We start from the raw sequence: 25,313 nt of genomic DNA, 5'->3' as shown, positions 1-25,313 counted from the left end.
CGCTGCTCCCTCGAGCCCCTGGGGCGGGGCCGGGAAGGAGAGGGAGGAGCCTCGCGCCCTTTGACCTCCGGCGGCTCCGCCAATCGCGAGGCCTCGCATCTCCGTAGCCGCAGCAGTAGCTGCCGCTTCCGCCTCGGCGCTCGGGAGGGGAAGGGAAGGGGCGCCTCCTTCTGGACCCCCCCGGAGAGATGGACCCCCCGGTGAGAGGGGGAGGGGAGGGGAGGGGGAGCCTCCAAGGGGCGGGGGGGGCTCTGCCCTCCTCGGAGACCCCCCGGGAGTGGCGTCTCCCTTCGGAGCCCGGGAGACCCGGGAGGGCAGGGGGGGTGGCAGCCGCGTGGGGGGGGGGAGGACCCCACAGGAGGCTCCACGGGGGGGCTGGTGGCGGCAATGCTGGGGGGGTCAAGCCGGGTAGGTGGGCGGGGTCTAAATATATTATTATTATTATTATCATTATTATTATCATTATTCTTATTTATTTATAACGTCCCTGGCAGAACCGTCCAGATTGGCCCCCCCCCGCCCAGCCAAGACAAGCGAGCTCTTCTCTCTGCCTCTCCTCCCACCCCCAACCCCTGCAATTCACCCTCTAATTAAAACCTCTTCTTAGGTGGCAAAAATCAGTATTTTTATTTATAGACCTATTTATGGGCATAATTTGAAGCCGATTTTGCATGCACCCCTGGCGGGGGCCCACCTCACTCCCCCTAAATGCAGCCCTGGGGCAGTGCCGGATTTGTGGTTGTTGTTTAGTCGTGACCCCCTGGACCAGAGCACGCCAGGCACTCCTGTCTTCCACTGCCTCCCGCAGTTTGGTCAAACTCATGTTCGTAGCTTCAAGAACACTGTCCCACCATCTCGTCCTCTGTATAGCTTAGGGCCCCACTCTCTTGGGGGGGGGGCTCCCAAAATTTCTCTATTAATATACTTCTTCATTGTATTTCAGTTCAACAATTACTTGGATAAAATACATATTTTGTGATGTGCAAATGGCTTTAGATACCTATCAGGTCCATAAGTTAATATATAGCATCTATTCAACACAAAAAAGCGACCATTTGTTGTTGACAAAGGACAGCTGGACACAGAAAGGGCTCCATTCCCTTCAGGAGCTGAGGGCCGCATCCAACCTCAATCTGGCCCTGCCCTGTGGACATGTGCCAGGCCGCCTATCCGCCCCCAGGGGCTCCCTCGGGCCCCAGGGCTCCTGCCCTGGCAGTCGCTGGCTGGCCGGGCACCCCGATGGGAGAGCAGGGGGCAGGATCCAATTCCCAGTGAGGGCCGTCAGGAAGCCCCCCATGGGAGGGGCCTGCGCTGGCTGCCCCCCCGACTGGGGAGCGCAGAGCGGGGCCCTCAGGACCCCCCCTTGCCCTCCCCCATGGATGGCTCTGTACGTTTGTATTTCTTGGTGCAGAAAGGGTTGATCCTTCCTATTCTACTTACCGTACTTTTCCGTGTATAAGATGGGTTTTTTTTTACTTTAAAATAAGGTTAAAAGTCTCGGGGCATCTTATACAGCAGGGGTGGCCAACTCCCAAGAGACTGTGATCTACTCACAGAGTTATAAAATGCCAGTGATCTACCCCCTTTGGGGGGATTTAGGTCAAAGTTATTGAGTTTTTTCAGGGAGGAGGTAAAATGTTGAGCTTTTTTTAGGGGAGCCACAGTTGTTCAGCTTCTTTGGGGGGAGCCAATGATCTACCAGTGATTTACAGCAGATGTCCAGTGATCTACCGGTAGATCACGAACTACCTATTGGACATGCCTGTTATACAGTACACGGATAGTGCATATGCCAATTTTCTAAATTCGGGGTCCCCAAATGTAGGGGGCGTCTTATACATGGGGGCATCTTATACATGGAAAAATACTGTAATTCAAGAGGGTGCTGGAAGCTTCTCCGTTTGAAAGAAGCAGGCAGAAGGTGCCTGATGTTTGGGTTATTCCTTCCGGGAAGCTGAGCGCAGCTGCCTGAAGCGGCTTCTCTTATCTCTTCCGTCAAGGTCCTGCTGACTCTGCTCTCACTCTCACTTTCTCTTTCTTTGTAAAACAGAGTATGCTTAGTCTTCAGGTTTAGTCTTATTCTAAGTTTTTAAGTTCTTGTCAGTTTAAGTGAAGTCTGCTGCAACTGGATTTCTGATGGACAGGGCCAGTCTTGAATGTACAGTGGTGCCTCACTTAACGAATGCCCCGCTTAATGAACTTTCCGCTTAACGAAAGGATTTTCCGAGCGGAGCTTGCCTCGCTAGACGAATGCGTTTTACGAAAAATTCGTTTAGCAAATCGCGGTTTCCGATAGGAATGCATTGAAATTCAATTAATGCGTTCCTATGGGCAAAAAAAAATTTTTTTTCCAATGCATTCCTATGGGATTCGCTAGACGAATTTTTCGCTAGAAGAAAATTCCCGTGGAACGAATTAATTTCGTCTAGCGAGGCACCACTGTATTGGATTTGTGACCATTTGCCTTCCGGAGCAGTCAAGCTCTGCTGGGTGAAAGAAACATTCGTTGCCTCTGGTCTATTTTGGGGGAACTCTCCCCAGAAGAAGCTGGGGCAACAGGGTCTCCTCCTCTTTTAAAGCGGCCCCCATCCCTGCTTCCTGTGGGTGGGAGTTCCACCATTTAACTCCACGCTGCATGAAGAAGCCCTTTCTTTTCTCTGCCCTGAATCTTCCAACTCTCAACTTTGTGGGATGGCCCACAACGTTGAGGAATAAAAGAGAGAGGGGAGGGGGGGAAACACTTTTCTGTATCCATCTTCTCCATGCCGTGCATCATTTTATCAATTTTATCTTCCTTAGTGGGTTGTGCAAACAGCTACTCTGAATATTGCTTTTTTACAGGGTGGGGGGCACTGGGAATGGATTTATGGGACTCCATTGAATTAAGGCTTTCAGGGGTCCCAAGACCTTTGGCTCTTCCTAAATGATTATCATGTTGTTTTATACTGTGTATAAAACAGAGATAACAAAGTTGCACACATCTTAAAATAACAATCTCTCAAGTATTGCATCAGATCAACAAATATAGTTCCAGGTTTGCCAGGCTTGAAAAGGATGGTTCTGTTGTAGATGTCCTGAAAGAGTCCCAGATTGTATAAAAAGTGTCGGAAGGTTCTGGGCCTTGTCGAAATCTCAAATTAAGTGTGTGTTTTTCCATGATAGAAAGCTCTATTCCAGAGTGAGTGGAACCAAGCAAGACTTTGGGCTGTTTGAGTTGAGTTACTCTGTCATCTCAATTTTGGACAGCAGGCAATAGTTTTGTAAGCAACCTTTATCATTTATCAATTCCCACCATAAATAAAGAGGATGACACAAAAACTTGGAAGAGAGGGCTCTCCAAGCCCCAGCTGGAGGCAAAATCCCTTCCGAATCCCAGTTTCTGGAAACGGCAGGAGGGGAGAGAGTTCCTCTTGGGCCTGGATCCTGCTGGGGAGAAGAGGAGGCTGCGCTAGAGGGAAAGTCTTCTTTCCCCCATGTCCCTCTGACCCCTCTCTGCTCCACAGACCTTGGGGGACCTGCTCCTGACCCTTTATGAGATGGGCTTCACCGAGCGGCAGGTGCGCGATGCCCTCCACGCCGGCTGCCTCAGCGCCCCGGAGGCTGCCAATTGGTGAGTGGCTAGATTTCCCTGGGGGGGTCCCCTCCAGCCCCCCACCAGCCAGTGCCTCACTGCGACCACCCTGCCCCCTTCAGCGGGCGCTCTCCTGTGCCCCCGCCCTGGGGGGAGACCGTTCTGCCAGCTGCGCTCCCGGTGGCGCTCCAGCCTCTCCCCTGACCAGCCCCGAAATCCGTGCCAACACAGGCGCTGGGACTACTTCTTCTGCTTGATGGCCTCGTCGTCTCCTCCTCTCTTCCCCCAGGTTGCTGCAGGAGAGGGGGGAAGAGCCCCCACCGCCACCGTGCAAGCCTCCCAGAGCGCTGAAGGACTGCAGGGCGATGGACGCCTTCAACCCCCCCAGGAGGGACCAGGAGGCCTCGGTGGGGCCACCGGCTGCCAGCCCGGGGGGCCCCACACCAGGTACAGAAGGGGCTCCCTGTCTGTAGCCTGTGCAACCGCCTGCTGCTCCTATTGCCCCGTCCCGTTTGGGGTGGGCTTCCCAGCATGCTCTCTGCTCTCCCTCCAGGCGCCAGGGTGGAGGCGGCCACAAAGGACCCCCCCGGGAGAGCGGGCAGCCAGGCTTTTGCCGAGCAGCAGCGGGAGCAGCTGGCGGAGGAGCTGAGGGCCGAGAGGAGGACCAAGCGGCGGGTGAGCCACCCTCTCCAGGGTGGGGGGTGGCTGGGCGCCCAAAGGCGGAGGGTCCTCGTTGCGGCTGTTGCTGGGGAGGAACCTGCCCCGCCTTCCCTCCTTACTCACTTCCCTTCCTCCCAGGAGCACGAGTTGGCCCTGCAGAGAATCGCAGACGACCGGCGGCACATCCAGGGCAAGGCCCAGCTGGTGCAGGAGGCTCCCCCCTCGGAGAAGAGAGCGGCGCAGCCCCCCAGCGACGGGCAGTGCCTGCTTAGGGTGAGAGGAGGAGAGCAGCAGGCCCAGGAAGCAACCCCCTGAAATGCAGGGCTGATCTGGGGGGGAGAGGAGGGAATTGCAAGTCTTTGGTGGGGGGCTCCATTCAGGGAAGGAGGGGGTCTGCCTGCTTGCCGGCCACTCTTCCTGCATTGCGAGGGGGTTGGGCTAGATGAGCCTTGGGGGTCCCTTCCAAGGATGCTGGCGGGGGGGGGGAGGTCATAGAATCCTAGAGTTGGAAGAGACCCCAAGGGCCATCCAGTCCAACCCCCTGCCGAGCAGGAAACACCATCAAAGCATTCTTGACATATGCCTGTCAAGCCTCTGCTTAAAGACCTCCAAAGAAGGAGACTCCACCACAGTCCTTGGCAGCAAGTTCCACTGCCGAACAGCTCTTACTGCCGAACAGGTCATTTTGGCCTGAGGAGCGTAAGAGCCGGGCCGGATCCCAGGCCATCGAGACCAGCCCCCTGCTCTCAGGGTGGCCAGCCCCACCTCGTGGCGAGAGACCCATTCCACCCCTGCCCCTCTTCTCCCCACAGATCCGCCTCCCCTCGGGGGACTCTGTGCGCCAGAGCTTCCCGTCCGCCTCCCCGCTGGAGGCCGTCCGCCTCCGCCTGCTGGAGCTTCACCCGCAGCTGCCGCCCTCCTTCTCCCTCCTGCAGGGATTCCCCAAGCGCCACTTTGGGCCGGCCGACCTGCCCCGCTCCCTGGGGGACCTGGGCCTGGCCCCCAGCGCCACCCTCTGCGTAGTGGGGCCCCCGGCCTCCGAGGCCCCAGCCTCCAAGGGGGTTGTGGGGCCTGAGTCCCCCCCTCAGACCCCACACAAAGAGGAGGAGGAAGAGGAGGAGGAGAAGGAAGAGGAGGAGGAGGAAGAGGAGGAGGAAGAGGAAGAAGAGGAGGGGGTGGCAGGGCCTGGCCTCCCCACCCCAGAGGAGAGAGGTCTCTTCGTTCAGGGGGCCGACCTGCCTTCCGTCCTCCGCTCTCCGGCGCAGAGGGTGACTCCGGGGGACTTTGCGGGGCTGCACGGCCACGGGGAACTGGCCTTCCCTGAGCCCCACCGCTGGGGTAAGTATTCAGCCCTTTTGCTGGATGCCTCCAAGCTGCTCTGCTTTGTCTCCGCCCACTGAGCGGCGCTCCCCTGCGGGTCGGCCAGGGAGCCCTTGTCCCCCAGCCCTCCCTGGGGGGCTCCGCCGCTCAGCCACAGCCCTCACCCCCCTAGGAATGAAGATGGTGCTAGTCCTCTGGACTCGGAATGCCTTCTTCTGCCAAGTCAGAAGATGAGCCCATCAGGCTCAATACTGGCTGCACGGACTGGCAGCAGGGGCTCTCTTCAGACAGGGGGGGTCTCTCTCCCAGCAGGGGGTTGAACCCGGTGCCTTCTGCATGTCAGACAGGGCTCTGCCCCCTAAGCGATGTATATTTGGGGTTCCTCCTTGGAGCTCTCTCCACCCCATCCCCAGTTCTTGCCCCCCCCAAGTGTGCTTGCCTTCGTTCAGCCACCTCGGGGTCCTATCAGGGTGGATTTAAATCACAGTTTAAATCACCAGTCAGTATTAGACTTGATTTCAATTTTTTTTTTTACAGAAAGACTCATTTTTGCTTGCTGGTATAATCTTAATATTTACAACCGGGTGAAGGTTTCATTTTTTAAATAATAAATTTTCAGAGTAGTTTTTACAGTCTATCAAAAATTACTGATTTGGTTATACTATCAGAAATAGACCAATAATTATGAAATTATTGTGAGTTTCATATGTTAACTGTTTAATTTTGGACAACTTTTCTGCTGTACTTTATTGGAAGGAGCAAAATAATCATTTCCTTAATAACAATAACTTAAATAGAAAACTCTCTTTGGAAAGATTTTTCCTCCAGAAGCATTTTATTTTAAATTTAAATCTGATTTAAATAAAAAAACTATTTTAAATATTAAAAAAATTAAATTTAAAAATTCCATTTTTTTTGTTAGTTTTTATCCTATTTATTCCCTGCAGACACACCTCTTGGAGTGGGTGGGCTATAAATCTCAAAGTCTCCGCAAGGCTGCCTTTGACTCCTTGCCAGGACGTGTGCCCCCTGGACTGTGCCGGGGGTGTAGTGGACAGAATGTTGGGCAAGGACCTGGGTTCGAATCCCCACTCAGCCCTGGTGTTGGCTGGGTGACCTTGGGGGCCTACCTTGCAGGGGTGTCATTGTGGGGTTTAACTGAAGAGGAGGAGAAAAGGCCAGAGGATGCCAAAACGAAAAGCTCTCTCTCTCTCTCTCTCTCTCTCTCTGTCCCCCCGCAGGGAGGGGCCACAGGATGGACGTGGAGGAGCCCATGGAGCAGGAGTCCTCATCGTCCCCGAGAGAAGGAGAGGCTCCTGGGGGCCGGGGGCCGCCTCTGCCAGGTCAGCAGAAGGGGCAGGAAGGGGGGAGGCCAGTGCCAGGACAGAGGAGGGTCCAAGATCTGGCCTGCCTGAGTCACTGTAGAATGGGGAGGGACACCTGAAGGTCATCTAGCCCCACCCCCCTCAATGCAGGAATCTCATGCCGGAGCCTCTGCTTAGAGACCTCCAATGAAAGAGAGGCAGCCGTGCGCCCTACCCCCCCTGCCCCCAGTTACAGCGGAGCAAGCCCTGCCCAGCTTTTAATAAATGAACTTCATTAAAATGGGGGGAGTGTGAATTGGGGGGGGGGCTCCTAGACGCTTCCTTGGCTATCAGCACTGCAAAGGGAAACCTGGCTGGTGGGGAACAGGGTGGGGTGGGGGCAAGGAAGCCGAGAGCCCTGGATGAAGGGGGTCTCCTGATTTGTGGGGAAGGTGGGTCTACTCTTGAGGAGGGAGATCCCTCCCTTAAGGTCGGGAGTCCCGGCCTGGAGAGCAGAAAGAAGGGCAGGGTGAAGGCCAGAAGGGTGGGGTGGGGTGGGGGCGAGGAAAGAACCTTGATCCTAAGTTTGGGGGGGTCTTCTTTCCATCTGAAGGTTCCGTGTCTTTTGGGGAACGCACCCAGGGCCTCTCGGGGTCTCGGCACCAGTGGCCAGCGGAGGGCAACCTGCTGAGGTAGGGGGCTTGGCCAACCTGGGCCATTTGGGGGGCGCTTGTTTTGTAGGGGGGGGCGGGCGAAGGCCAGCTGGAAATGCGGAAGGGGGGCGGGAAGCAAAGCGAAGGGTGAAGGGTGTCTTCATGGTCTGTCTCTTTCTGCCCTCCAGGACGGCCGACGGGAGCCCAGCCGAAGCGCCCGCCCTCCCTCTGGCTGTGGCCCAGGCAGCCGAGTTGCGCCTGCAGCGGGTGAATGTGCAGGGCCCAGAAGGCGAGGAGAAGGCCGCCACGTCCCCCCCAGGCCGCCTGGCCCCTGCAGTGCCACCTCTCTTCCAGCTGTCCCTGCGAGGGGCCACAGCTCTCCTCACAGGTAGACACCCCCCACCCCCTTCTGGCTCTGCGTCCGGCAGCCGCTGGTTTCTCACCCCAACTTCCTCCTTCCTGCTGCTGCTGCTTCGTATTTTGATTTATATCATAGAATCATAGAGTTGGAAGAGACCCCAAGGGCCATCCAGTCCAACCCCCTGCCAAGCAGGAAACGCCATCAAAGCATTCTTGACATATGCCTGTCAAGCCTCTGCTTAAAGACCTCCAAAGAAGGAGACTCCACCACACTCCTTGGTAGCAAATTCCACTGCCGAACAGCTCTTACTGTCAGGAAGTTCTTCCTAATGTTTAGGTGGAATCTTCTTTCTTGAAGTTTGAATCCATTGCTCCGTGTCCGCTTCTCTGGAGCAGCAGAAAACAATCTTTCTCCCTCCTCCATATGACATCCTTTCATATATTTGAACATGGCTATCTGTCACGGTGGCCGGAGTGGACTACTTCAGAGTAACGACGCCACGCAGCTCTGCATTTTATTCTTTTATTGGTGCTGCGTATTTACAGTGCTCAAGTCATTGCTATTTACACGGAGTGATGTGGTCAGTCGGTTTCAGAACCTCCTAATGGCTTTTGGCGCGTCTTTCTCCAACACAAAAGCTTTGGCAGACCCATCCTCTTGCCCCTCCTCTTCCTGCGTAATTCTGGAGTTGGGGGGATGGGTCTTCCCCCCTTGCTTGCCCCTTCCTGTCCCACCTGGGACCCTGGCTCCACTACCTTGCCTGAGCCTCGGACACGACTTCCTGCTTCCCCACTGGAATCGGAACTCTCCCTGCTTTCCCCTTTGCTCGGGGACGGGCTTGAACTCAGGAGGGGAGGGACTTCGCGATATCCCCTGTCCCTCACATCCACCCCCCTCCCAAGCTCTCCTTCACCCCTCCCCAGGCCCCCCCCATGTGTCGGTGACGACTGGAAGCCTAAGAACTCAGTGCTCTCCGAGCCCGTTGGTGTGAATACCGCCCCCCAGTCCTGCGAGCCCCCCCCTTCCGCCTGGGAGGACGGGAATCCCAAAAAGTCCGTGGCGTCAGAGCTGGTGGGGGTAAAAACGTTCTGCCAATCTGCTCCTTCCTCTGACTGGGTGGATCTCGGTGACACCCATACCTCATCCTCTGGTTCCTCAAACTCCGCTTCCCAGCGCCATGGTGAGCTGCTCTCCCGTGCCTCCTCCTCCTCCCCCTCCCTTTCCATGTGCCAGGGCTTGGGTCTGTGGGGAAAGAGGGCGTGAAATTCTTCCACCAAGAATTCCTCCTGTATCTGAGTGGCTGGGACCCATTCATTCTGGGACGGTGGAGCATCCTCCCATGCCATGAGGTACTCCAGTCCCCCCACCCCCCACCTTGAATCCAGGATGGCCGTGGCCTCATTGAGTTGCTCCCTGCCTTCCCTCTCCCCCCCTCCCTCGGGGGTTTGTTCGCTGTCTCGGAGCCTGCTGCTCTCCCTGTACGGCGACAGCAGCGATCTATGAAACACTGGATGCACCCTCATGTCCTCTGGCAGTGCCAGCCTGTATGCCACCGGGTTGACCTGTTGCGTGACCGTGAAGGGGCCCAACCTTCTGGGCGCCAGCTTTTTGCACCTCCCTCTGGTGGGAAGGCCCTCCGAGGACAACCACACCTTGTCCCCCACCCTGATGACCTCCCCTAGTCGCCTGTGGCGATCTGCCCCCTTTTTGTACGCTTCCTTGGCCCTCTCCAAGTGTTCTCTGAGCTGCTGGTGCACCGTCTCCAGTTCCTCTGCCCAATCCTCAGCCTGTGGGCCCTCCTCCTCCTCCTCCCCCTCCCTCTCTGGGAAAGATCTGAGGTCGCGCCCGTAATTGGCCTTAAAGGGCGACACCCCTGTGGAGACGTGCACTGCATTGTTGTAGGCAAATTCTGCTAGTGGCAGGCGATCCACCCAGTCCGTTTGCCTCTGGCTGACGTAGCATCTCAGGTACTGCTGCAGAATGGCGTTGACCCTCTCCGCTTGTCCGTTGGTCTGCGGGTGTCTAGCCGTCGACAAGCTGACCTCCACCTGCAGGAGGTTCATGAGCCGCCGCCAGAACCTGGAAACAAATTGGCGGCCACGATCCGAAATAACCCTTAAAGGTAATCCATGCAGTCTGAAAACGTGATCAACAAACAGTTTGGCTGTCTCTTCTGCAGAGACTGCCCTGGCACACGGTATAAAGTGGCACATTTTGGACATGAGGTCCACCACCACCAACACTGCGGTCTTACCCCGGGAAGAAGGCAGATCTGTGATGAAGTCCATGGACACCACTTCCCACGGCCTGTGTGGCGTGGCTAAGGGCTCCAGCAACCCTGGTGGCGCTGCTCTGACCACCTTTGCCCGCTGGCAGGTGTCACAGCCCCGTACATAGTCTCGAACATCTTCCCTCACCCCTGGCCACCAGAAGTGTCTCATGACTAGGTGAGTGGTCTTGTCCCTTCCAAAATGCCCCGCCGTTGGGTTGTCGTGCATCTGTTTGAGGATCGTACGTCTGAGCTTGGTGGTGGGCAGGTACAGTGCACCCTTGTAGAAAAGCAGCCCTCTGCGTTCTGCAAAGTCTTTTGCCTGCTCCCTCCCCCCTCTCAGTTCTCTGAAGATGCGGTTGGCAAATTCATCCGCTGCCGTCAGTGCTGTGAGTTCTGCCTCGCTCACCACTGCTGCTCCGCAGGACCATGCCGACGGGGGGGAAATGTGCCTTGGGGCTGGTGGCTCCTCCTCCTCCATGTACTCTGGCTTGCGGGAGAGGGCATCCGCCCTGACGTTCTGCTCTCCCGGGATGTAGTGTATGGAGAAGTTGAAGTTCGAGAAGAACTCTGCCCACCGTATCTGCCGCTGGTTGAGCACCCTGGCAGTTCTCCAGAACTCCAGGTTCTTGTGGTCTGTGCACACCTGGATGGGGTGCTTGGCGCCCACCAGGAAGTGTCTCCAGTGCTGGAACGCCGCGTGGATTGCCAGAAGTTCCCGATCAAAAACTGTGTAGTTCCGCTCTGGCTGGGTCAACTTCCTGGAGAAGAAGGCACAGGGTCTCCACTCTCTGTTGGCGTCCAGTTGCAACAAAATGGCGCCCACAGCTTTATCAGAGGCATCTGTCTCAATGCGTAGGGGCGCGTCCTGAACCACGTGGAACAGGTTCTGGTCTGAGGCGAACACCCTCTTGAGGCTTTCGAACGCTGCTTGCGCCTCTGGTGTCCACCGGAACTTCTGCTTGCCTCTCAGGCAGTCAGTGATGGGAGCCGTAACTCGAGAGAAGTTCTTGATGAACTTCCTGTAGAAGTTGGCGAAGCCTAGTAGGCGTTGGGCATCTTTGCGCGTCCTGGGGCTGTGCCAGTCCAGGATGGCCTGCACCTTGTCCTTGTCCATCGCTAGCCCCTTGTCTGACAGCTTGTAGCCCAGGAAGTCCACCTCCTTGGTGTGAAACTTGCACTTCTCCAGCTTCACATACAGGTGGTTCTCCTTCAGGCGCTGTAACACCTCCCTGACGTCCTTCACGTGCTGCACTGGGTCGTTGGAATAAATAAGGATGTCATCCAGAAAGACCAAGCATTTCCTGAAGAGGAGGGACCCCAGGACGTGGTGCATGAAGGCCTGGAAGCATGCTGAGCCCCCTTGCAAACCGAAGGGCATCACCAGATATTCAAAAGAGCCCAGAGGCGTGAACATCGTGGTTTTCCATTCATCGCCTTCCCGGATCCTGATCAAGTTGTACGCCCCCCTCAGGTCTAGCTTGGTGAAAATCTTACCCCTGCGTGCCGCTGTCAGGAGATCATCCACTCTGGGCATGGGGAAAGCCACTGGCTCTGTCACCGAATTCAGCCGTCTAAAATCCACCACAAGACGGCGCTGTTGCGTGTCTTTCTTGTCCACCCAGAAGACTGGGCTGCCCCCTGCTGCCTTGCTTTCTCTTATGAACCCCCGCTTGAGGTTCTTGTCGATGAAAGCGCGCAGATCCTCCAGTTCCTGGTCTGACATGGCGTACAGCTTGGCTGGGGGTATAGTTGCCCCTGGCACCAGGTTGATCTGGCAGTCAAAAGGCCTGTGCGGGGGTAGGTGGTCGGACTCCGCTTCGCTGAAGACCTCCTGCAGGTCCCAGTACGGCTTGGGTATCGCCCCACCCCCTTTGACGTGCATGGTGGCCACCGTGGCTATCGGAGGCCCCTCCCCTGGTTGGTGCTGCATGCAATGTTCCAGACAAAAGTCCGATCCAAAAGTGATGCATCTCTGGTGCCAACTGATGGAGGGGTCGTGGCGCGCCAGCCAGCTCATGCCCAAGACGATGGGGGGGTCTGAGATGGTGGTGACGTTGAATGCCAGTGTCTCTGAGTGCCTCCCCACCGTCATTCTCATGGGGGGGGTTTGATGAGTGATGGCCCCTCCCAGCAGCTCTCTGCCGTCAATGGTTGCCACGTGCAGAGGAAAATCCAGCTGCAGAAGCTGGATCTGGTGCTCTTCTGCAAAGTTTCTCGAGAAGAAGTTCGCTGACGCCCCACTGTCAATTAGGGCGAGGACTGTCAGGGGATAGCCATTTGGAAGCGTGAGCGTCACTTCTAGAACCACTCCTGCTCTGGGAGGGGTGGGCTGGCTCTGCTCCTCTCTGTGCGGGTGGGTGGGCTGGGGCTGTTGTCTGCTGACTGTGCCTGGCTGCCGCCCCTTGTCTCCTGCAGCCAGGCTTTCCCGTTTCCCTGCTGTGGTGCTGCTTCAGTGGGGGAGGGCACAACCGTTCCCGCCTTTCCTTGCCACTCCCTGCGATGTGGGCAGTCTCTGACGAGATGCTGGGGGGAGTTGCAGAGAAAGCAATTCCCACCCCTTCCCTCCTTGCGTCTTGGCGCCGCTGGGGTTTGAAAAGCCCGCGCGTGCGCGCTATCAATCTGCATGGGTTCCTGGTCCTGACTGGCCCCAGGCGTGGCTTGAAAGGGCTGTTGGGGGAGTGGCTTCTCCTGCGACCGTGGGAACCAAGCCCGCTTTGCGCGCGTTGCTTGCTTGTCGCTCCACCGGGATTCCTGTCTCACCCCCACCGCCAGAGCCGCTTTGCTCAGCTGATCCATATTACTGGGCTTTGGACCTCTCGAGAGCTCATCCTTCACCTCCTCATGCAACCCCAAGTAGAACGCCGCTTGCATTGGGGGGGACCCCAGTTCCCACCCCAATCTGTGCACCAGCATGGTGAATTTCGCCCAATACGCGCGAACTGTCATATTTCCTTGGCGTAAATTATGAAGTTCCTCCTTAGTCTGGTCCATATGACTATCGGACGAATACATCGTTTTCAAACCTTCTAGAAATAGTTTGACATTCTTCATGCAAGGATTCCTTGTTGCAATTAACGGTCTTAGCCACTCCCTGGCTGCCCCGGTAAGGTGCTCCACAATAAACGCTACTCTGTGCTCATCATCAGGGAACTCATCGTGGTGCAGCTCAAGAGCATACACAATCTCAGTCTCAAAGCCCTGAAATTCCTTCGGGTCTCCATTGAACTTGCTAACTAGGGTCCCAGCTCTCCTTCCTGGCAGCACTTGGACTTGGGGTGCCCCTCCCGCCTTGTTTTTCTCTGCATCCAGCTTGTTTTGGAGGTCTACCGCCACCGCCCTTAATTGCTGCTCTTTTTCCTGAAGCTCTCTCACCTGTTCCGCAAGTTGTAGCCGGTCGTCCTGGACCTTCTTAGTCTCCTCTTTAGCTGCCTTCAATTCTCCCTGCGCCTGCAGCGACAGCTGCTGCAGTTCTAGCTGGGCTTGCTCAGCGATCTGCCGCCACTTCTCCGCCTCTGACACGCTCATCCCGGCAACTCCAAAGTAGCCCAAAAATGATTAGGAGGTTGCTGTCACGGTGGCCGGAGTGGACTACTTCAGAGTAACGACGCCACGCAGCTCTGCATTTTATTCTTTTATTGGTGCTGCGTATTTACAGTGCTCAAGTCATTGCTATTTACACGGAGTGATGTGGTCAGTCGGTTTCAGAACCTCCTAATGGCTTTTGGCGCGTCTTTCTCCAACACAAAAGCTTTGGCAGACCCATCCTCTTGCCCCTCCTCTTCCTGCGTAATTCTGGAGTTGGGGGGATGGGTCTTCCCCCCTTGCTTGCCCCTTCCTGTCCCACCTGGGACCCTGGCTCCACTACCTTGCCTGAGCCTCGGACACGACTTCCTGCTTCCCCACTGGAATCGGAACTCTCCCTGCTTTCCCCTTTGCTCGGGGACGGGCTTGAACTCAGGAGGGGAGGGACTTCGCGATATCCCCTGTCCCTCACAGGCTATCATATCACCCCTTAACCTTCTCTTCTCCAGGCTAAACATACCCAGCTCCCTAATCTGGTCCAGCCACCCAAGTTTGAATCCATTGCTCCGTGTCTGCTTCTCTGGCGGACTGCCCTTAACCCAAAGATTCCAGGGCCTTGTGCAACATTCAGAGCACGATTGACGCAACGTAACGCAGAGCATGATATTGCACAGCTAAGCCCCTGCAAGACGTGGGTCTCCGGACACAGAGGATTTAATGGCCAGAAGTCCGGGAGAAGAGGATTGCGCCTAGAGGTGTCTCATGCTGTGTCACCCGGCGAGCCTCTCTGGGGAGAGGAGGGCACATGCGTTTGTCTTCAAAGGCAAGGGACGAGGAGGAGGAGGAGGAGAAGTTCTGGGAAACTTCAGCTGCTTCAAGCATCTTCACCGGCTGCCCATCTCCTCCCAAAGTCTTGAGGGTTTTACAAAACCCTCAAGAACTTGGGTCTGGGGGCACCTCAGGGACCCCCTGAACCCTTAGAATAGGGCAGCTGCGTCACACAGATGGCTGATCCCTCTCTGGGGCGCATTGGACCACAATGGGAAACCGAGCCGTTAATCTCACCCGCCCAGTCCTGTGGAACTCTCTGCCACTGAAGATCTAGCGAGCACCTGCCTTGCCAACTTTGAAACACCTGCTGGAAATGTTTCCGTTAAGAAGACCTTCTTCCACAAGAGTTAACGGAGGCTTGCTCTTAACGTTTCATGATGCTCTTAGTCTATGGTTTTGTTGTTGTTCTGAACTGCTCTGACATATATCCAGGACTCAACAGGATACAAATATTTTTTATAAATAAGCCAACCAGCTCATAGCGCTGCAGCCGGCCGGCCGACTGAGGTTGGTGGTCAAAGGGAGCCAAGGCCCCTTTGCTTCAGCCGCTGTGCTGGCTCCCTGTCTGTTTCTGGACACAATTCCCAAGGCCTCCAAAGCCCTCTATGCTCTGGCTTCTGTCTCGGCTCCCTAGAAGATCATCTTCCCCTAAAGAACCCCCCTGGTTGCATCAAGAGGAGTATAGCATCTAGATCTAGGGAAGTAATAGTACCACTGTATTCTGCTCTGGTCAGACCTCACCTGGAGTACTGTGTCCAGTTCTGGGCACCACAGTTCAAGAAGGATACTGACAAGCTGGAACGTGTCCAGAGGAGGGCAACCAAAATGGCCAAAGGCCTGGAAACGATGCCTTATGAGGAACGGCTTAGGGAGCTGGGTATGTTTAGCCTGGAGAGGAGAAGGTTAAGGGGTGATATGATAGCCATGTTCAAATATATGAAAGGATGTCATATAAAGGGGGGAGAAAGGTTGTTTTCTGCTGCTCCAAAGAAGCGGACACGGAGCAACGGATTCAAACTACAAGAAAGAAAATTCCACCTAAACATTAGGAAGAACTTCCTGACAGTAAGAGCTGTTCAGCAGTGGAATTTGCTGCCAAGAAGTGTGGTGGATTCTCCTTCTTTGGAGGTCTTTAAGAAGAGGCTTGACAGCCATATGTCAAGAATGTTTTGATGGTGTTTCCTGCTTGGCAGGGGGTTGGACTGGATGGCCCTTGTGGTCTCTTCCAACTCTAGGATTCTATGGTTCTCTGGGTCCCCCCCTCCCAGGCCCCTTGGTGGGGGAGGCAGGAGCAGGGCCTTGCCAGTGGTGGCTGCTCCCAGGCAACTTTGGAACTCCCTGCCTGGAGTTAGAGTTCCAAAGTTAGAGTTCAATTACTTTCTGACAATGATCTTACACCTTTTTGTCTTCCCCTGGTTTGGTTTTCCTTTGCCTGGACTCCCCGCTCTGGGGGGGAAGGCCCAGGATCTGAACTCGGGACTCCAACGTTGCCCGCTGCTTTGTCCCCGCAGCGCCCAGCAAGCAGTACTGCAGCAGCCTGGCCTCGGTGACGCCAGTGCTGGCCGAGCACCTCCTGGGGCACCTGGTGCAGGAGGGCCTGCTGAGCCCGCGCAGCCTCAAGCTCTTCTTTGGCTGCCCCCTCCAGAAGCTGCGCCTCGACTGCTACCCCTACGCCACCAACCAGCTCCTGCGCCAACTGCGGGCCTTTCCCAGCCTCCGCCACCTCAGCCTCCTCGCCTGCTCCGTCATCACCGGTGAGCGGGGCGGGGACAGGACAGGCAGAGGGGCCCCCAGAGGCCGTCCAGTCCAACCCCCAGTATTGCATGATCTCAGCTAAAGAAGCCAGAGAATTGTGGAGCTGGAAGGGTCCTCCAGGGGTCATCCAGTCCAGCCCCATGCTAATGCAGGATCAGAGCTGAGGCGTTGCTGACCGAGGGGGTGGAGGGGGCAGAAAGGGCTTGCCAGAGGCGGTGGGTGGGGCAGGAGGCCACTCCACAGGACCTGAGAGCTTAGCTGTGGGAGGGGGGCGGGTTCTGCGCTCTCAGCCCCCTGAGCTGACCATCTCCCCCCATTTCTCTCCCCACCCCCAGACCAGGGCATCTCTGTGGTCCAGCACCTTCCCCGCCTGCAGCATCTCAACCTCTCCGCCTGCGTGAAGCTCACCGACAACTGCCTGCAGTTTCTGAAGGGTACGTCATGGATTCCCCCCCCCCCCGTCCTGCTCTTTTGGCTTCTTCCTCTCTGCAGGATCAGGCCCATGGCCCACCTAGTCCAGCCTCCTCTCCCCCCCCCCCCCGCAGCCCCTAGCAGTGGGGATTCAGAAGCATCGCAGCCTCTGACCGCGGAGCCATGCCATATTGTTTATTGGTTTTCAATTACAGTCCAATAATAGCCTCATTATAAAAATGCCAAATTACAATGCAATTACTAATACCAATCATTCAGATACCAAGTTTTATAATTTAGTTGGTTTGATGATTTACTTTATTTCTGCCTTCCAAAATCATAGTAATTTCAATTACACCCCAGTCTGGATAACAATCCCTTATACAACCACTGCAATTTTAACAACTTCTCTTCGTGTTGACACATTAAACGATTTATAAAATTACAAGTGAGGCACTCAAAACTATATTCTTATTCTTCCTGTGTGTGGCAGCTATTCTTTCTGTGATATTTTTTCCTGTCCTTGTAAAATGTTATGTCTATATTTTCTTAGTGGTTGCTGTTCTCCGTCATGCTTTGGGCAGAGCTAATATCCCATTGTAGTTTCAGAAATTCTCGCATCGCTCCATCCTGGGTTTCATTGTTTGGCAACTTGAACAGCAACTGGAAAAATCCCTCTCTCCCAATTAATAGCCTTTTAGAGGCTATTTTCCCTGTCTGCCTGGGAAGGAGAGTGGTCTGTTGAACTGCCGATGACTCAGTAATGAACCTTATCAGTTCCTTGGCAAGTTTGCAGACTCCTTTCATCCTTCCTTCCGTCCGACTGAAGATAAATGGCCCGCTCTTCCCCCCCAGGGCTAACCCAGCTGTCTCACCTGGCGCTGGACCAGACGCGAGTGACGGATCAGGGCCTGGGCGAGTTCCTGCGCTCGGCGCCACCCTCCCTCGCCCACCTGAGCCTCAACCAGACGGGCGTCACGGACGGCACCCTCGGCCTGCTGCCCCAGTGCGCCCCCCAGCTCTGCACCCTCAGCATCAAGCAGACAGGTGTAAGTGCCCCCCCCCCCGCAACCTGGAAAAGGGCCTTCTCCCGGGGGTGGGCTGGCACCCGGAGTGGGAGGGGTGGGGATCCTCTGTTGGACCTGGGGGGGGGGCTTTCTCAACCACACCAGTGTTGTGTAGAGCATTGGGCCTGGGAGACCCGGGTTCGAATCCCCCCTTGGCCGTGATGCTCGCAGGGAGACCTTGGCTGCCTCTCAGCCCAGCCCGCCTCGCAGGGCTGTTGCGAGGGGTTAAAGGAGAACCCCACACACCGCCTCAAGCTCTTCGGGGTTTAACCGCAGTGAAATAATGCCCTTTTAAAATGGGGTGGGTTTTTTTGGTGGGGGGGGGGTTATTGGGTTGTTGTTTTATTTTGATTCGGCATTTTGTGGTTTTGTGTCTTGATTTTATTCTGCAAACTGCCCTGAGACCCCCTGGTATCGGGTGGTATATAAATTCAATAAATAATAATAATAATAATAATAATAATAATAATAATAATAATAATACAACCGGCCGTGCTTTGTTGCCTCCACAGGTGGTGGACATTTCGGCCCTGCGGCGCTTGGAGGCTCTGCAGACACTTCATCTGGATGGCACCCCTGTGAGTGAGGCCTCCCTGCGGGCGCTCTCCTCACACCCAGCACTCTGCACCCTGACGCTCTCGGGGGTCCAGTCGGTCGATGGCAACATGGCCCTGGAGCTGGTCTCAGGTACGAGGCGGGGGCTGTGCCCCTACCCGGGGAAGCGCTGCCCTAGACGGTTTGCCGGCGGAGGACAGAGAGGCGATTCTGGCACCCGGAGAGGGCAGGGGAGGGTGGTGTTGCTGTGGGCACACGGAAGACACCCCCTTGCCGACAGTTCCCCCCACAACAGCTTCCTCTGGGTAGTGAGGGTGCATTAGAATCACCAGCTTGTAGGGTTGGAGGGGACCCCCAACGGTCATCTAGACCAGCCTGGAATGAAACGCAGGACAGGAAGTGGGAGCACTGAGCTTCACTGCCAGCTGAGGCAGGACATGTGGCTCACTATTGCCATTAGTTCATAACTGGAATTATTACTGTTGACGTTTTGCTCACCCCAAGGTCCCGGGCTGCAAGCATTTAAAATGCCGTCAAACCTCGGTTGTCGAACGTAATCCGTTCGGGAAGCCCATTCGGCTTCAGAAACGTTCAACAACCGGAGCCTTTGCTTCCGGGTTTTTGGTGTTCGGGAGCCGAAACGTTCGGGAAACAGAGCCGAGGTTTGACTGTGCAAGATTGAAAAAGCATGTTAAGCCACCTTAGCAGTTTGTACTGTGTCCAGTTCTGGGCACCACAGTTCAAGAAGGATACTGACAAGCTGGAACGTGTCCAGAAGAGGGCAACCAAAATGGTCAAAGGCCTGGAAACGATGCCTTGTGAGGAACGGCTTAGGGAGCTGGGTATGTTTAGCCTGGAGAAGAGAAGGTTAAGGGGGGATATGATAGCCATGTTCAAATATATGAAAGGATGTCATATAGAGGAGGGAGAAAGGTTGTTTTCTGCTGCTCCAGAGAAGCGGACACGGAGCAATGGATTCAAACTACAAGAAAGAAGATTCCACCTAAACATTAGGAAGAACTTCCTGACAGTAAGAGCTGTTCGGCAGTGGAATTTGCTACCAAGGAGTGTGGTGGAGTCTCCTTCTTTGGAGGTCTTTAAGCAGAGGCTTGACAGGCATATGTCAAGAATGCTTTGATGGCGTTTCCTGCTTGGCAGGGGGTTGGACTGGATGGCCCTTGGGGTCTCTTCCAACTCTACGATTCTATGATTCTATGATTCATTTGTCAACGTGAGTTGGGGGCTGGAAAGACGCCTCTCCAAGCCCAGCCCAGTCTGTGGGCTCTGACCCAAAGCTCCCCTGCAGCCCATCTCTGGGGCACTCGCCAAAAAGGACCCCGTGCCATAGATGCTGCGAACAGAGCCAGGAGCAGCCCCTGGCACCCACTCAGGTTTGGGCTTCCCTGCCCACCTTGTCCAGGAGTCTGTGTTGGAGCGGTGGCCCCCCAAGTGCCCGAGGCTCCCGATTTGGGGTGGGGTGGGGTGGGGGGAGCTGCGCTTGGGTTCCCCAAAGGGCTTCCTCTCCCCAGCTGGCTTGGAGGCGCTTCCAGGTGGCAACCCACCCCTCGGGGGCTCTTGCAGGTCTGCCCGCCCTCGCTCAGCTGGCCTTGCCCAGCCGCCACACGGTCACTGACGCCGGCCTGGCCGCCCTCTGCCGCCTGGCGGGGCTCCGGGAGCTGGACCTGACGGACTACAGCCACATCACGGACGAGGGGCTGCAGCATCTTCCCCGCCTGAGCAGGTGAGGAATGGGCCGGCCGGCCCTTGCCCTCTGGCCCCCCAATCCCCCCTTCATAGCAGGCATTGCTCCCAGGGGCCAGGTTCCTCCGGGGGGGGGGTCCCCTGCCAGGCAGCAGCAGCAACAGCGGTCCAAGCTGTTGGGATGGGGATAGATGCTGGGAGACGGTAGATTTCTTAGAGATGATGCTTCCTGCCTCACGTTCAGGAGTTCAACAGAGGGCATCCCTTTGCAGCTTAAAAAGGGATGCTTTGATTATCATTACTGTTATATATGGAAATGTTTCACTGATGAATATATGATTTAAGCTGCATTTGTGACGCCTGTTACACTCTGCTATGGCGTCATTATTACTGATTATTAGGAATATTACAGGGAGTTAAATAAGAGAAGAAAAGAAAAAAATACCTAAAAATACCTAAAAATATTTTAACAACAGGACAATAAAATATAATTAAGGTGACGGAACTATAATTCAGTATCATTATAAGTAAAATTACAATATGCATGTAAACGGTTGAACTGATTGTTTCCCTCAAGTATACGTCAATTCCCGAGTCACTATGGTTTTGATAAATACCTTATTATATTTGAACCCTGCCCATCTGACTGGGTTGCCCCCCCAGCCACTCTTCCGACCTACTGTATATAAAAACATAATTTAACCTGAAAAAGCTTCCATACACAGGGCTGCCTTCAGACTGGATAGTTATCCAAGTTTAGTTATCCAGGATGCTTCAAGGGAAACTCGATTCTACTGGTATTTCCTCATTTCCCCACTTTAAAAATCCAATCGCACACAAAATAGTCTTGTAAAAGGTAAAAATAAAATTTACTTGGCATGCTTGCTGAAGAGCAACAGCTCCAGCAGCTTTGTTTTCCCGGTGGGCTTAAAATGGTAATTTAGCTACAAAAAGACCTCCTTAGGTCTAGCTTAAAATGGTGCCTGAGCATTTTCATGTATTTTTAGTTTCTTGTTGGAAGCCGCCCAGAGTGGCTGGGGAAACCCACCCAGATGGGAGGGGTATAAGTAATAAAATATTATTCTTATTATTATTGGAGCTCACTTAGCAGACACTCTCACATTTCCAGCTGGGTGGAAAGTGACGAAAGAGAGAGCGTGTGCCTTGCAGGGAGGAGCGTCTCTCTGGCACATCATAATAATAATTTATTATTTATACCCCACCCATCTGGGCGGCTTCCAACAGAGCACTAAAAACAGAATAAAACTTCAGACATTAAAAACTTCCCTAAACAGGGCTGCCTTCAGATGTCTTCTAAAAGTCAGAAAGTTGCTTATTTCCTTGACATCTGACCGGACGGTGTTCCACAGGGTGGGAGCCACCACTGAGAAGGCCCTCTGCCTGGTTCCCTGTAACTTCACTTCTCGTAGGGAGGGAACCGCCAGAAGGCCCTCAGTGCTGGACCTCAGTGTCCAGGACGAACGATCCGGGCTGCGGGGTCCAGAGGCCGTCTTTGGCCACTAGACTGGGGGGTCCAATGGCCCAATCTGAGGCTCTTTGCAGTTCTTGCATGTCCCCCCCCCCCTGTTTGCAGGCTGCGCCGCCTGTCTCTCTGCAACACGCTAGCCACGGACCTCGGCCTGCGGCATGTCCAGGGCCTGCCCCTTCTGGAGGAGCTGTGCTTGGATCGCCTCAACGTCTCCAGCGCAGGGGTGGCGCGGTGCATCGTCACTCTGCCCCACCTGCAGGTACGGCTGGGAAGGGAGCAGCGCCGGGGAGGGGGGGCCTCAGTCGGTTCTGACCTTGGGGGAGCGCCAGGCGCTGGCCAGGGCTCCTTCCCTCCTCCAAGCTCCTCTCTTTGGGCGGCTGCAGAGAAAGAGAGAGACCTGGGGCAGGGCAGGCATGGGGCCCCCAGGGGACCTGCCCCTCCCACTTTATCATCTTCCTCCCCCCCCCCTCCACAGGTGCTGAGTCTTGCCAGCACGCCAGTCGGAGACACAGTGGCCCGCCTGGGCATCTCCCGCTGCAAGCAGCTGCTCAAGGTGAACCTCAGCCGCACCCGCCTGACGGACCGAGGTGAGTCGTGCCCCCCCCCGGCGCTTTTGTGGCCCCCGGCCCCACCTTGCAAGAAGCGGCAACCAGAGCAGCAGTTTGCACAGCCCACTAAGAGAGATGAAATGTGGCAACATTCGAAACGGCAACAGTTGATTGCACATTCACTCAGAATCCGATTAAAGCCGTTTAGTTCTGTTCATTAATTGGGCAAAGTCGATGGACTTGATCTGGAGATGCCGGCTCTCCAAAGCCTCGCAGCGGCTGGCCTCTCCAGAACTCCCCCCCCCCTCAAAACAGCTTGGGGGGGGGCTGGCCTGTTGTGGCGCCAGCTGCCGGCACAGAGAGTATGATGGGAAGCAGAGGACACCCCTCCCCCAATTCTCTGTGTGGGGGTGCAGAAAATGGAATCGGAATGATAGAGTTGGAAGGGACCCCCAAGGGTCATCCAGCCCAACCCCTGGCAGCGTCAGTGTCCCTGACCGCTGTGCTTAAAAACCTCCAACGAAGCAGAATCCACATTGCGGGGGGTGGACTAGATGACTCTTGGGATCCCTTCCAACTCTACCATTCTGTGATTCCACGAGAGCCCTTCCCCCCGTTGAATGGCTCAGGCCAGGGCAGGGCAGAGAGCTTGCTGCAGGAAGAGCCTGTCCTTGCCCAGCTCCTGCCCAGCTGCCTTTTGCCCCCTCTGGTTTCTCTGCAGGGCTCCGCTTCCTGCGCCAGGTGCCCCTGGTGCAGCTCAACCTGGACGGCTCTGGCGTGACCAGCGAGGGGGTGGCCGTGCTCCTGGCCGCCTGCCCCGCCCTCGGCAGCGTCCGTGCCAGCCACCTGCGCACCTTGCCCTCGGAGGATGTCTCGGATGAAGAAGGAGAAGGACCCGGCTAGGCCAGCAAGGCCTCCTCCTCCCCCCCCCGGCCCCGCCCTCGACGCATGGTGCACTTTCTTCTGACCCCCCCCCCCAACCCACTTCTCTTCCTGCGTCTCTGAGGGTTTGGCACGGTCGGGCTCCCTGCAGGGCTGGACTTTCCACGAGGGAGTCGCCCACGTCCTCAGCGCCCTCGTCATCACCGCACCAGGTCCGTTGGGGGAAGCCTGCCTCTGCGGACGAGGCTTGTCCTTCACTCGTCTTCCATTCTTCCTGTTTCCCTCACCTGTAGCTGCAAGAAGATGAAGAAGAGGAAATCCATTTTGAAAGCCCCTCAGGCTCTTAATTCCTGGGGGACGCAGAGGAGGAGGAAGGGGGAGCGGGGGGCCTGGTTCCTGGGATGGAGGAGGCCGGGGACCCCCCCCTTTCTGAAGATGCCTCATGCAAACGGGTGCAGTCCTTCTCCACCCCCACCCCACCAGAGGCCCAGAAGAGTCCGGAGGGGGGGGGCAAATGGGGCGCGGAACTCCTGAAAAAACTTCTCTGCAGCTTGTGCCTTAACAATTTCCAATAAAAAACATGGACGGGTCCGCCTGATTGTGCTGCCTCTGAATGCTTTGCTGGTTTGGATCGGGGTGGGGAGTCTCCTCTCCAGAGATTCTCCAAATGCTCCCCTTCCCCCCATTGGTTGGGAGCCCCAAACCCTTTGGGATGGTGCCCTGTCAACGATGCCAGGGTCGCCCCTCTTCCACGGTGGGGCTTTTGGAGCAGGACCAGACTGCCTTCCTCCTCCTCCTCCTCCTCTTCTCTGCACCTCAGGCTATTGTGAAATGTTTCTGATCCCACATTCCCTGCCCCCTAAAATATGCACTGCAGTTCACATAGTTAACCAGTGGAATTCCCCGCCACAGGATGGCACGATGGCTACCAGTTTAGGCGGCGTTAAAAGGCTGGGCAAATCTTTGGGGGAGCAGGCGGCCAGCACAATGGCTGCCTCCAGGATGAGAGGTGCCGTCCCTCCGAAGGCCAGTTACCCTCCTGTGGGGCAAGAGGGGAATTCATTGGCCTCCCAAGGAGGCATTGGGCCAGCCATGGGGAGCAGAAGGGGGCTGAGCCAGCAAGGTGGCCCTTAGGTTCTGCAAAGGTAGCGGAAGTGAGAGAGCGAAATTCGCACTCAGTCCACATGCCTGGAGAGGGAGGGCAGAGTGATTTCCTCCGCCCCTCCCTTTGAATGGCCTGTCCATGCTTCCCAAGGGGTCCTGCGGTTGATGGTGCCTCTTCTCACCCTTGTGGAGCCAGGCTGGCACCCGCTTCCTCCTTGGACACCTGTTGGGGGGCAGTCTTGGGAATCTGAGGTGAGGGGCCCATGTAATGGAAGTTGCCCCCAGTTCCAGTCTCCACACACAGGCAGCTTCATGTCCAAAATCGCCGCCCGCAGTAGAAGATAAGACTTCAGCAGTGCCATTCCGGACATTCATACTGTATATGCATACCGCTTGTAGGCTTTCTAGATACAGTGGGTGGGGTTCAACAGGAACCCCATCCCCCAGAAATACCCACCTCTCCCTGGGTGGCGAAACTGGATATTCATTTCATAGGATTGTGGAGTTGGAAGGATCCCCCAAGAGTCACCTAGTCCAACCCCCACCATACATTTTTATAGGATGGTGATTTCAATAGGTGCAAATGTCCTGTTGCACTGAAACTGGGGCTGAGGAAAGGCGTGGGGGTGGGTCTGGGTCTGTCCCTTAAAATAGGAACAATTCCCTCCCCCAAAGTGGCTGGCCTGGGCCCCCTCCTGGCCCCAGTCAAGCTCTTGACACTTCCCCCTTAGAGCATGGGGTGGGGCTTTGGGGCCAACAGGACAGGCTCTCCTTAGTGACTGCGAGGCCCCCACGCAGAACTGAAGCCCCCCTGCCTGCCTGCCTGCCTGGGTTCCCTGGCCAGGACCAGATACAGCCAGCCCCAGAGAAAGGGGAGGTTGTTCTGCTCAGGTAAGGGGGCCCAGTGGAGGAGGATAGGGCAGACCTATCCACAGCCTTGGCCAGAGTCCGGCTTCCTTGTCCCTGGCTCACTTGGAGAGAGCTCTGGTGTTGCGATTCCTGAATTGCAGGGGGGTTGGCCTAGATGATCCTTGGGGGTCCCTTCCAACTCTACGGCTCTCTTTTCTTCTGAGCCACCGCTCCAGCCCAAGTGGCCCAGAGCCGCCTTGGGTCCCCCTGCTCCCTGCCAGACCCCGGCTGCTGCTGGGGGGCGGGCCTGGCTGGCGGGTTGTGCGGCAGGGCTGGGCGGGGAGGGGGCTGGCCGAGGATCCTTCCCTCGCGGACGCCTGGATACCAGGAGGCGGTGGTCTGCGCGGCGTGGTCCGGAGCGGGGCGCGCGCGGAGCCGCCTCCTTCGTGGAGCGGAGC

General features: G+C 56.0%; 1 protein-coding gene across 1 annotated transcript; it reads left to right on the top strand.

Annotated features, from left to right (window-relative positions):
• Window positions 1–94: 94 nt before the first annotated feature.
• On the top strand, window positions 95–24,626 carry LOC118092284 (uncharacterized). Its single transcript, XM_060280470.1, has 17 exons — window positions 95–200; window positions 3,504–3,610; window positions 3,861–4,018; window positions 4,125–4,246; window positions 4,370–4,504; window positions 5,044–5,569; window positions 6,793–6,894; window positions 7,469–7,547; window positions 7,697–7,896; window positions 16,006–16,248; window positions 16,585–16,683; window positions 17,516–17,709; window positions 18,240–18,414; window positions 19,864–20,023; window positions 21,578–21,731; window positions 21,948–22,059; window positions 22,742–24,626. Exons 1-17 carry the CDS (start codon window positions 189–191, stop codon window positions 22,921–22,923), a joined length of 2,760 nt encoding a protein of 919 aa, XP_060136453.1. The 5' UTR covers window positions 95–188; the 3' UTR covers window positions 22,924–24,626.
• The last annotated feature ends 687 nt before the right edge of the window (window positions 24,627–25,313 follow it).

Source organism: Zootoca vivipara, chromosome 12 (genome assembly GCF_963506605.1).
Source record: "Zootoca vivipara chromosome 12, rZooViv1.1, whole genome shotgun sequence".
Lineage (NCBI taxonomy): Eukaryota > Metazoa > Chordata > Lepidosauria > Squamata > Lacertidae > Zootoca > Zootoca vivipara.
The sequence above is the reverse complement of the archived record's forward strand: the minus strand, read 5'-3'. Positions and strand labels throughout refer to the sequence as shown.

Coding starts and splice junctions, on each gene's coding strand:
- LOC118092284 (XM_060280470.1), top strand. Junction 7,548..7,696: donor GCGGAGGGCAACCTGCTGAG/GTAGGGGGCTTG, acceptor TCTGCCCTCCAG/GACGGCCGACGGGAGCCCAG. Junction 16,684..17,515: donor CTGCCTGCAGTTTCTGAAGG/GTACGTCATGGA, acceptor CTTCCCCCCCAG/GGCTAACCCAGCTGTCTCAC.